Raw genomic sequence first — 12440 nt, 5'->3', positions numbered from 1 at the left:
TGTAGCTTCAAGTAGACCTGCTACATTAAAATGCTGCCTAACTGTTATTACTGTTGTCCTGTAATAATGAAATTATGATATATCTGATAATACAACACTTTCATTAGTGACATTAATGACATACTTTTGATACTTCAAAGTACATTTTGAATGTGAGACTTTTATTTCTACTGAATTAAAATAAATGTGTTTGCTTTTTCAAACGAACATCATGCAATATTCTTTGTAAGATTGTACTTTACATGCAACAGCATTCAGGATATCTAACATTTAATGCTGACACACCAATACGTAGACAATGCTTTGCAAACAGAATGGTTTTCAATGAAGTAAGAAATAAAAATGCACTTTACGTAATAAACAACCAAACTTAACTTTGTGCTGCTATGTCGACCGAAATTTCCCCTACAGGGTATTAATAGTTATATCTTATCTTATCGGCTTCAAAGGAAATATGGAAATAAGTCGCATACCATTCAACATTCCAGGTCAGAATAAAACATTGATACGAATCTTTACAGAAATTACTTTATCAATTTACAGAAATTTTACACATATTCTGACATTTGTTCCTCAGGCTCCCTGTCTTGTTAAAGTTTTTGAATTTGAACACTTCATGAAATAGTAGTTTGTACATCAATATGTTACAACATAATACTAAATAGACTCTAAAACTCCCATTTACAGATTAACAAACTCATTTCTCTTATTTGAAGTGTTTGAATTAATGGCCATATATTCCTTAAAACTATCACTCAACATCTGACAAACAAACCAACAAACCAAACACAACTAAAATAATTTAAAGCCATATAAGGGCTGAATATAGTGGTATAAAGTTTGTGCTTTGAAATGGATTTGAAGATGAATTGCAGATTAATATACTGTTGACAGCTCGCACGGTTGTAAGCAGTTGGCCAGAAAAAGTCAGCATGAGTGCAGTGGACATCACTCCTTCGGCACCCGGAAGCCATCTTTTTCTTTCCGGAGACTTCTCATAGTTTCAATCGGGTCGGTCTGCTTTACATGGTCTTGCACGGACTTCTCTCTAGATTAAAAAATAAATAAATAAAAATATGAGTAATTACCTCTGAACAAACTACACTAACAGATACATGTGTTGTAAGTTTGTGACAAAACATTTTTGGATGCAATCTTCTTAAATAATTAGTATTAAATCATGCTCTACATACTTTACTCTCATAAAGGGGTTAAATGTGAATTCATCTGCCAAAGTGGACGGGATGGTCGGTTCTCCATTGCTGCATTTCTCCTACAGAAACACACGGACTCAAAGTATTTGTTTTTTTTTATTCACAACGGTTTCGGTGATCGACCATCTTGACTGAGGCAATGGTTGCTTGAATGTGACACATCAGTCAAATACCTTTGCCCATGCTAGCTTCTTCTGAATGACTTCATTGTCTGGTTCCACATGACGTGCAAATTTCAGATTGCTGACGGTGTACTCATGACCACAGTAAACACGCTTAAACACAAACAGACCATGGTTAGTCACACCCAAAATGGAAGATGTATCAAATATCTTTGATGAAGAAATGCAGATTTTTCTTAAAAAACAGCAAAAACACAGGTAGAGCTGTTGTCTTAAATCCTCAGTAAATTACTTTAAGAATGATTCATGTCTTCAGTGTTACATTTAGACTTTCACTGACATACAATTAGGGTACATATACTTACTGTTTCAGGAGGCAGGCATCCCAGGATCTCTATCAAGGCTTTGTACATCTGCTCCGCTGTACCCTCAAAGAATTTACCACAACCAGCCACAAACAGCGTGTCCCCTGCATGAAAAAAAAAAAAACATTTCCTTAGGGCATTAATGGTCACACATGACAGAATGCTGACTTCTTACAGAGGCTGCATCAATACTTACTGGTTTAGACTTTACTGTCTTCAGTATCGCTCTAATGTGGTTAGACATACCTGTGAAAACAGCTGGTGGCTCAGTGCTGTTTTCTTTTGTCACATAGTAGCAGATGTGACCAGTCGTGTGACATGGTGTAAACAGGCATTTGACATTGAGTGATCCAAGCTGGCAAAGAATGACACCAGTGAGCAAACATCAGCCATTTGGGGCCTTATATTTTGATTGTAGAACCAGTGAGTCTATATAAATAAATATACAGTCTAAACAGAGTTTGATGGTCTTACTTTGAAACTGTTGGAATGAGAAACCTTCTTTGTAATTGCATCAACTCTGTCATCTCCTCCATAGACCTTCAGTCCTGGCATTAGCCTTACCATCTTCTCATTGCCACTAGCATGATCCCTGAGGTGAGAAAATGATCAGTGTATTGTTACTACTCTTTGATTCAGCAGAAGGGTAGTTTCATCCAGATATTAAGGTTTCTGAGCATTTGTGTTGGTTAGAATGCTCATATTTACAATATGCAAATGATCGACAGCATAATACTATGTGTAAAATAAAATATTAATTTATTAATTAAATAAACATGTAGCTTACCAGTGGTGGTGAGTAGTCAGAACTGTTGTGAGTTTCACGCCATGTTTTCTGACAGCTTCCACAACCTGTTGAAAGCATAAAAAGGGTCACAGACACTTAAGTACTGCTTAAATGATTAATCAATCAAAAGAAAAAGATTCATCACCAAAGTTTTTTTTTTTTATTGTGTAAAACTATTATCAAGCAAAAGTGCAAAATATTTGTTGGTTCGAGCTTCTCATGTTTAATATCATTACACATTGAATATCTGTGAGTTTGGAGTGAAGACATCACATTGGGCTTTACATTTATTATACATTTTACAGACTATACCATTAATATGAAAAAAATTTAAATACAGCATACTGAAAGTAATCATTAGTTGTAGCCCTAAATGGAAGCACATATTTAATATAATATAGTCAGTGAGGGAAGTAGCAATGCAATAAATGTTTAATGCAGGAATTTGCAATCCTTGATTCAAAAGCTTACTTAAGAAAAAGTACAGAAAAACTTGTTAGCATTTTGATGTGCTGGACTAAGTGGAGCTAATTATAACAACTTTATATAATATTGGCTAGTTTAATCTATACCTAATCTATAACAATGCATGAAATTGCCACGACAATATGACATCATACTATACTGTGAGACAAATGTGTCAACCTTCAAGAGATTTTACTATATTATTTATAATGTGATAACTGGGTTTAGGACAATGTTGCAAATAAATGAACAGGAGCTGATGAATGACAATATTGGTTTTTAAATTATTTTTGCATCAAGGTGATTAAATACATTGACTGCTCTGCGATTTTATTCACTGGATTACCCAAAAATAGAGGTTTCTTCAGTCAGATCATTTATCTATCAACAGTTTCTCAACAGCTTTTACAGAAACTAATTATCATAATGGGAAAAAAAAGCTTTTCCCATAATACAGGAATATACATATATATAAAATACAGTGCATTGTATAGACCTTTATTGGCTCCACAGGGTCAACAATAGCTGCTTCTCTGGAGTCCACATCAATCAGAAGGTACATGTAATTGTCACTCAGTGCTGGGAGAAGTTCAACCCTCATATTTGCTTGTTCCACCAGAGAGGATTTCCTTACTGCGCTGTGAAGGAGAGCAGCTGCTTGGGCCTGGACTTCCACAGGTGCTTTATCAGAGGATACAAGTCAATATTTAACAAACAGCAATATCAGACTGACGTGGAGACACTCTCTGTTAGTCCTATATAATTATTTTTACACCATTAAATCCCCTTTTCCCTCAAAATGTTTATTTTATGCAGCCACAAACACCAGGAAATAATGGCATTATGCAGCAGCCATTGGCTCAACCTGTAAGCTGATATGGCACCTAGAACAAGTAAACAACGTTAGCTTCAATGCAGCTTTTAAAAAAACGCATCACATTTTATTTTTCACCTAACGTTAGCTGTCACAGCCTTTATCTGACTTGACTGTCATGGGGGAGATTGTTAACAAGGAGCAGATGTTTGTCAGACAGGCCAGCTGTGTTCACCTGACAGCTCCCCTCTTAAGACACGACTAAACAAAACAAAAACTAACTAGTTAACGTTCATGTAGCTAAGTTACACAAGCTAACACGCTAGCTAACGTGGATGTTTGCGTACTAAACAAATCGCGTGGACGTACCAAATTTGAAGGCTGTTGCAGCTCCAAGTAGAGTGCAGGCACTCCCTACTAGTGACTTGAATAACATAACAACAGCAGCTATCGCCTTCTCACATTAGTATCAACCAGAAAAGTTTGCTTCTGCTTCAGTTCCGCTTCAACTTTAACCTTCCCAGGCGCCACCAATCAAGTCTGGGGGAGTGGATCGTGAATAATTAACGTGACACGTGCATACATTGGTTATTTACGCATTTTTTTAACGACGAATTAATTCGCATACAGTAAAGCATACGTGAGGTCTTTTATCTTACCTGATAAACGTGTCAAATGCAGTAAATAATTGCTTTGGTTACATATATTTTTGCGTTCTCTGTATGTCCTTTCAGGCTTGCCGTAGGTTGATTCATGAACCAGACTGTCGGTCAAAGTTTAGTTAACCTGCTGCTGACTGCTTCGGAGCGGCTGAAACCGTCATATTTCTCCATAATGACAGCACGAAATATATCTCGATTTTGGGAATGGGGGAGGAAGATCATCTGTGTTGGGAGAAACTATGCAGACCATGCCAAAGAGCTAAAAAATGCGATTCCTACAGAGCCCGTCCTGTTCCTAAAAACACCTTCAGCGTATGTAAGAGAGGGCTCCGCTATCCTGGTGCCTCACTACACCAGCAACCTGCACCATGAAGTGGAGTTAGGGGTGGTGATCGGGAAAGGGGGCACAGCCATCTCTCAGTCCGCCGCTATGGAGCACGTTGCAGGCTACGCTCTGTGCTTGGATATGACAGCCCGGGACATCCAAGACGAGTGCAAGTCCAAGGGTCTACCCTGGACCCTGGCCAAAGCTTTCAACACATCCTGCCCGGTCAGTGAGTTCATCCCCAAAGAGCGCATTCCTGACCCGGGGAACGTGAAGCTGTGGCTGAAGGTGAACGACCAGCTGCGGCAGAGCGGCTGCACGTCCCAGATGATTTTCTCCATCCCCTATCTCATCAGCTACATCAGCGACTTCATCACCCTGGAGGAGGGGGATCTCATCCTCACCGGGACCCCTAAAGGAGTCTCCGCCGTGCAGGAGCGCGATGAGCTGCAGGCTGGGATCGAGGACGTTGTCACCATGAGCTTCAGAATAGACAGACAAAACCATCAGTGAAACACTAATGAGGCCAAATACACACGCAGACTCATGAAGTGAGTGTTTTTACTGGAGAGTTGAATATAATTCTTTTAAATATATTTTCAATACCTGGGTGGATCAGCAGGTGGCAGTGCTGTGCCATCAAGACCATATTTCTGATCAATTTTATGCTGCCTTGTACAGAATTTGGGAATAAATTTGCAAAATACAGTTTGTTTACATTCATTGATCTCAACAATACAAGTGTATGATCTGTTTTACTGTATTATCTGTTAAATCCATGGATCAAAAAATCATTTATTGCACAATCAACCCCTGGTGGTCTTTGTTTCAGATCGTCAGTGGTGGATGGAGAATTCTGAACTTTTACTCAAATAAAATATATGTTGTAAAACATTTTATTACAAGTAAAATAATGAATGTATTATCAAAAATGTAAATATAATTATTGCAGAAAGAATGGCCACTGTCTGTGTTATTTTATCATATATAGGCTAAAGTTTTCTTCTTCTTCTTCTTCTTCTTATGATGTTATACATGTTAATATTGTAGCAGACTAGCTGGTGAAGATGGAGCTAATTTGAACTGCGTTATACAATGGAGATATTTTACTTAAGTAAAAGTAACAATATTTCAGAATATTATATATGTTATATGATCGTATTGTCATTATTGATGTGTTCATGTGTACATCACTTTAATGTTGCAGCTGGAACAAATGCATGGGTCTTGCTTAATCCATAATAATACATACTGCTTATTACTTACTACATACTTGTGCCTCAAAATTGCACTTAAGTACAGTATTTGAGTCAGATGTACTTATAGTTACATATGACCACTTGTTAAAAACACAAAAGACAAAATATTTCCCCCTGAAATGTAGCGGAATAGATGTCTTAAATGGAAACAAAAAGGAAGTACAAAAGTACAGTACTTGAATAATTGTACTTAGATACAGCAAGCGCAATAGATTCAAACTTGACAGTGGAGCTGACTTTAGTCTTAGTGACTTAGTAAAATTAACATTAAAAGCCTCATAGACCCAATACACTATAACACAATCAGTCATACCCAAAAATCATATTGATGATATTGATAGGTAGGTTAAAAGTGATCATGATTGTAATGATAGTAAAGCAGCACAGGCTGAATTTATGCAGTGTACCCTTCAGAAGCTTAAATGTGAAATAGAGTTTATCCCACATGAGTTGAGAAGATATTCATGTTAGTGAGGGAGTTTAGAGGACTGAGGGTTTGGCACTGGCTACCTGTGGTTATTCTTAAATTTGGAACACATTTTGCTGCTTGTTGGATTAGCAGAGGCGTGTTTTCTTCCCAAAGTTTGATGGACCACGTTTCTGCAGCAAACTACCATATGGATACATTTTTGTAACTGCGCAGTGAACCCTGTTAGCCTTTGACAATCTAATACACCAAAACGACTCTCCTTGCCGGTACCGTTCAATACAACTGTGGTATATCTGTCCATGCAGGCGGTGAACCTTCGTCATAAACACATTCTTCTTGGACTGTTCAACATCTGTTCCAGGTTCACTTACAATTCTCCCACAGGCTTCTCTGTTTTCAGGATCAATCAGAGCCTCCATCAACCTGTCCCAGGCCAGTCTGCTGTAACCTGACTCTGTGTCATCATCTGCCCACACCTGTAGGGCATGTTATCTCCAAGATTCACAGGACCCAAATCCCTGGCCCTCAGGGGGACTCTGGGGTTATATGTGTCCATCATTAGAGCAGTTATGACAGATTCAATTAGATTTGGGATCTGGGAAATGTAGTCGTGGCCTGTTTTCCCCCTACCGCGTTAGAGTAGGGTTAGAGCAGTGCACAGTATGGCATGTGCTCACAGGTGTCGTCTTCTATGAGTTATGAATCATACTATTCATTGTCCCCGTGTGACTGAAGGTTTTACACCCTCACAGGTTTTTAACAATAGCTTCAAAGCTCAGGATCAGCTCTGGTTTAGCGTTCACCACATGAAGTGGTGTATGTGTCATCGAGCAGCAGTCTGAGAAGGTACATTTAACGCTTTCAAGGGACCACAGCCTTCGCAATCTAATACGCACTAACAATAGTGTCATCTATGGTGTGAAATCAAGCCATGTTGGAAACAGCAGAGATTTGAGGGAATTCTCTTGTAAACAAAGGAGATTTCCTACCCTATCCCATCTAATACAGAGCAAAAAGTGGCATGAAGATACATATTTGGCTCAGTGGACGGCAATGTCAGTCTCTTTGGCCCACCACTTTGGCTCACACTGAAATATCTCAACAACTATTGGCACAAATTTTGGTACAGACATTCATGGTTCCCAGATAATAAATCCTACTGACTTAGGTGATTCTTATTTTGTCCAGTTCTTTGGTTTATGAATACTTGCAAAATGAATGACAATCCCATTGTCATTGTGACCATGCTAGCTTACAGCTCAAAGCACAAGTGTGCCTCAGTATAGCCTCATGTAGACTTATGTAGACTCTTTGTCTTGTTATACTTTGTTGATAAGTGTCTACTGTATGCCTCTAGAGATTGACATGAAAACATTTACATTTCCTTACATAGAGGCACATTTTGAGCGGTTGAATATGAGGGTTGTTTTACATCTAGTGTAAATGCCATATGTGACATATTACTACAGATGTGTTGAAACATCTGTTAGTTGCCATCGGTTCATCAGTAGGTTTAGTATCGAGGTATCTGTCTTGCTGGAGGTTACAGGTTCACATGGAAAGCAACTTGAACATGAATACGGGATTGAACATGTTGATCCATGGTTTGTATGGACGCTCAAAACTTGTGTGTATGAGTGTGACTCTTTACAATTAAATCCTGTTAATTTATATGAAGAAACATTTTTAAAAAAACAGCTTCGTTTTGATTATAAAATGCACAAATGCTACAGTATGTCATCCTGAGATGACTGAAAGGAATCTGAGGAAAAGCGTTTTGCACTGACCTTTATTTAACAGAATAAAACAACAGCCCTTGACATGAAATGTATTGCAAGAAGGTCCAACATGTGAAAATGATTTACAACTTGGCCGTGTATGTGTGTGTGTGTGTGTGTGTGTGCTCAGAAAATGACCAATCGTGATGCCTCACTTTGCGTGCTGCACTGTTTGACACCAGACAGTGCTGTGGTGTGGTCATTCTTGGAAAAAAAAACACCAACACACAAAATCATTGGAAGGATAGAGTCAGACAGGATGCATATGACATATTGCATCAAAAAGACATGCACTCACGTGGCCTGGAAATGGATTGTAATTTAGTTTAATAGAAGTATCTGTGTCTGTATACGTGTTACAATTTGCATACTTGGATGTCAAGCCAGTGCTTACATTGAATCCACCTTGTCTTTATCCCACATTTCCCAAGTTTTAATTGGTCCTCCTGCATGTAAACAATTACAGTGCATTCACATAATTAAAATTGGGTGGCTGGGGATTAATAACACTGTGGAGAAAATGAAGAACGAATTTGTGATTTTTTTATAGGGTAAACTTAAGGGCTGTAATTCATTTTCGTAGAATAATGAATGGGGTATTTGGCAAATGAAAAGAAACCATGCGTGAAAGCCAGGTGCGAGCCTCTTTTACTCAGAGTGATTGAATATACATAGTGTGTTAACATTTTGTTTGAAGATGCAGGTGGAAGGCAAAGTGGGTAGTGTACCATGGAACATACTGTAGGTTTAACAACTAAACTCAGTATTTGATGTAAGCATGTTTAGTCCATACCACTGTGCGCACATTTCCCAGATACAGGAGTGAGAATGGTGCAGCGAGTTGTATTTATATTTTAAGAATGCCGATGTTTTTCTCAGTGTGAAATATTTCCATCCATTTGGCAACAGTGTCTCAGTGTCTTTGGCTACAGTTAGTACCTCACCAACCAAGTCCAAGTTTTCCAATCAAGGCCCAACAAGCAGACTGGAGTTTGTATTTTAAAGGCTAAAATGGCAACAGAAGAATGCACTGTAACATGTCCAGAAAAACAATGTTATAAAATCCTATTGTAAAAGTTTTTAATTCCATATCCCCAAAAAGTTCCCCAATTTGTGTTGAGCTACTATGACTATTTGAAATCCCTCTAACCTAAATTACTCTCTCATCAATTAAAGCTGGAGTCACAATTTAACAAGATGCTGTGAGGCCTAAACCACAGAGAAGAGAGAAAATCCCCCAGCATTTCCTTGCTGAATTGAAGGAGACTGCGGTACGGGTGGAAAATGTGTGGAGTCCTCTATATGAACCTTCTTCATTTGTGGCTCCTCGAAGGTAACCACTTTTACGCTCTAATCCTACTTTGTAGGATCTGCTGTATAGAAATCAGCCGCCTATCCTTCAGCGCAGCCTTCGGAGTGGTTCATCCCTCCCTTGGAGTGTTTCTGATTAGTCTGCCATGTGCCCATTATTCCCAAATAAGAGTCACCCCACAAAATATACATCCCTCATCACGCCTAATCTCAAACAGTCACAGTGGCCTGTAACTTAATCCACATTGGGCTATTTTCACTCATGCAAACCAATCCACAATGGTAAGAATTGATGGCACGCAATAAATTGTGGGCTTCAAATCCTTGGAAGCTACATGCCAGCCAAAGCTAAACAAATTACTGTCCCTATGAGAAGGGCAGATTTGGACTTTTATGGACATGTAATTGATTGTCTTTGCCTTTTAGTTGTTTTGAGCAAATACAATCAAGAATAATCTGTATTTTACACAAACTTAGAGATACATACACCATATTAACTGTACTTTTAAACAGTGGCATCGAGGCTTTGGCTTAACTTTCACTTTTTGCCATGATATCTCCAGCTTAGTCCAGCACCTGTTTTGCTTGTTTTTCTGTTCTGCTTTTTCCTTCATCACTGTCCACAAACCCCAGAGACCAAAACCAACAAGGAAATGATGCTACAAGTGTTGATTGAGTCGTCAATATGTCTTAATCCTCTGAGCCAGATAGACCCACATTGACATATTCCTTCATTCCAATGAACACTGTAGTTTGTTTTGTATCCATCCCACTTGTCTAGTGAAAAGCAAATGGGCCACAGGGATAGGGACATCAGACAGTATTGTAGCCTGGATTAGATGAACTAACATATGGTTGGTTTGGATCTTTTCACGGCATTTGTTGACAATAAAAACATTTTAGAACACCAGCCTTTTCCTTAAACACACAGGACAAAATATAAAACAATATCATTCGATTTAAGACACAAGTTTTGTTTTTCAAAATCTGATGAACAATGCAGTTCTGTGGTTAGTAATAAGCTAAGATACAGCATTTCTCGTTTCTCTGATACTATAAAAACAGTCTTTTTGATATTTATTCCTGTATATTAGCTGCTGAATGCTAGAATTACCGCTTTATTCTGAATTTTCAATTATTATACTAGTAGAAAGTTGAATCTTTAAATGAATTTGTAATGGATATGTAAAAGACATTCAGACAGCTGCACTGAAAATGTCGGGAACTACGACGCCACTATACTCTTTTGAATCAAATTAAATTGTTAATTGCTTCACACCTGAAATATTGATGACAGGGTCACAAAACATGACCTAATGCTGGTGGTGTCTACAGATTCTTATGGCAGCCAAAAGGCTGAGCTCTTACAGAGCAATATGTGCCCATACAGACCAGAGGCGATGTTGTAAGGCTTGTTTGCTTAGATCACAGAATTGGATGAGGTAATGGTTTATTAAATGTGCAGTAGATCATTTTCATGAACACCAACATACAAATTACTTTTCCTGCTCTTTTTTTCTTCACCTCAGTTGGATTTGTCATATCATAGCCATGTTTAGTGACAACTGTAGATTATGCTGAATGTCCTGCTCATTTAATAAAACTTTACGGCTGGGCTGGTCCTGTGAATACCGATACTAACATTTTTCCCAGATGGCAGAATGGGAAATCAGCTATCTTTAATGCCTGCTGCTGGCCTGGCACAGCGAAAAAGTGGCTATCACTATGACTGGTAATACAGAGTAATAAAAGTTGGCACAGATGAAGTGAGCCAACCACATTTAAATTTTAGTGAGGTCCACAAAAACTAATGCCAGACATATAAAACAGAGGGGGAATGTGACAGAAATACTGACAGGAATTAGAGAAGGCAAGATGTATGGGGAGAGCCAAAGGGTTTGTTAATGGTGTGTGTGCATGCAAACTTGCATGGATACTAGCATGCTAATGCAAGCAAACCACTGATGTTTCCACAAACAAAGCTCAATGTTAATCGATTTGATTGAATATTTTTGGTTTAATCATTGAATGCATACAGCGTACTGGTCATTTCCATGTTGTTAAAAAAAACATCTGCAGTGTATATTTCAGATTTTGATTGAGTTCCTGTTTTGGTTCCACCAGAGCAGATTTTTTTTTCCTTCCATAAAGGATAGTGTACCATGAAAGAGAAGAGCTCTGCTGCTAATTCTGAACCCAGAGAGGAAAGAGGGGGCTTTCTGAGTGAGCTGACATCTTTCGTAATTAAAGGCCACAGCACACGCAGGCCTCAGACTGTACATGTGGTCTCTGTGTGGAAGTGGTAAGAGGGAAAAGCAGTGTGAGAGAGACCTAGGAGGAGAGGGAAGAGACAGAGTGAGAGTTTTAATAAAGTTAGTGCTTGTGAGGGAGCTAAAGTTTGAGCGCCTGAATGAAGTGAGGAATAGCTAGACAAGGGTAGACAGAGAGAGACAATTTTGTCGGCTGAAATGACACTTTATTAGCTGGAGCTGTTGCTAGCAAATTAAGATAACGTTAGCAGGATTTAGCATCCTCACCAATCGATTGTCCACGGAGAAAACATGAGACAAGGAAACAGAATAGTGCAGTTACAATGTAGAGCTGAATTAGCTGTCCTAGTATTACATGTATAAAGACCCTCTTTGGCTCTTTATCTTACCTGTTTTTAGTATGTGAATTTTTAACATTAAAAGAGAAAAAACTCAGGATAAGGAATAACTGAGGTGTCAGCCCTGTGATGAACTGGTGACATGTCCAGGGTGTAACCAGCCTTTCGCCAGCTGGGATTGTCAGCTGGGATTGGCGCCAGCCCCCCCGCCCCGTGACCCTGCATGGATAAGCGGTTATAGATAATGGATGGATGGATGGATGGACTATGGTGTTTGAGAAACGTAATGGTACCTTGTGG

The 12440-nt window shown here is 38.7% G+C and overlaps 2 protein-coding genes across 2 annotated transcripts; one reads left to right on the top strand and one right to left on the bottom strand.

The window, feature by feature from the left end:
- Positions 1–140: 140 nt before the first annotated feature.
- LOC119889023 (hydroxyacylglutathione hydrolase, mitochondrial-like) lies at positions 141–4294 on the bottom strand. Its single transcript, XM_038699873.1, has 9 exons — positions 4137–4294; positions 3450–3634; positions 2489–2553; positions 2176–2293; positions 1948–2056; positions 1702–1805; positions 1388–1489; positions 1194–1273; positions 141–1048 (listed from the first exon to the last, which is right to left on the bottom strand). Exons 1-9 carry the CDS (start codon positions 4201–4203, stop codon positions 949–951), a joined length of 930 nt encoding a protein of 309 aa, XP_038555801.1. The 5' UTR covers positions 4204–4294; the 3' UTR covers positions 141–948.
- A 135-nt stretch (positions 4295–4429) lies between these two features.
- On the top strand, positions 4430–5714 carry fahd1 (fumarylacetoacetate hydrolase domain containing 1). The gene has a single exon (XM_038699923.1). The coding sequence runs from the start codon at positions 4521–4523 to the stop codon at positions 5265–5267; it is 747 nt and encodes a 248-aa protein (XP_038555851.1). The 5' UTR covers positions 4430–4520; the 3' UTR covers positions 5268–5714.
- The last annotated feature ends 6726 nt before the right edge of the window (positions 5715–12440 follow it).

This window comes from Micropterus salmoides, unplaced genomic scaffold, assembly GCF_014851395.1.
Source record: "Micropterus salmoides isolate LMB-PRFRI ecotype aquatic unplaced genomic scaffold, ASM1485139v1 Ms_hic_scaffold_10, whole genome shotgun sequence".
NCBI lineage: Eukaryota > Metazoa > Chordata > Actinopteri > Centrarchiformes > Centrarchidae > Micropterus > Micropterus salmoides.
This window is presented reverse-complemented; position numbering and strand designations above follow the sequence as displayed.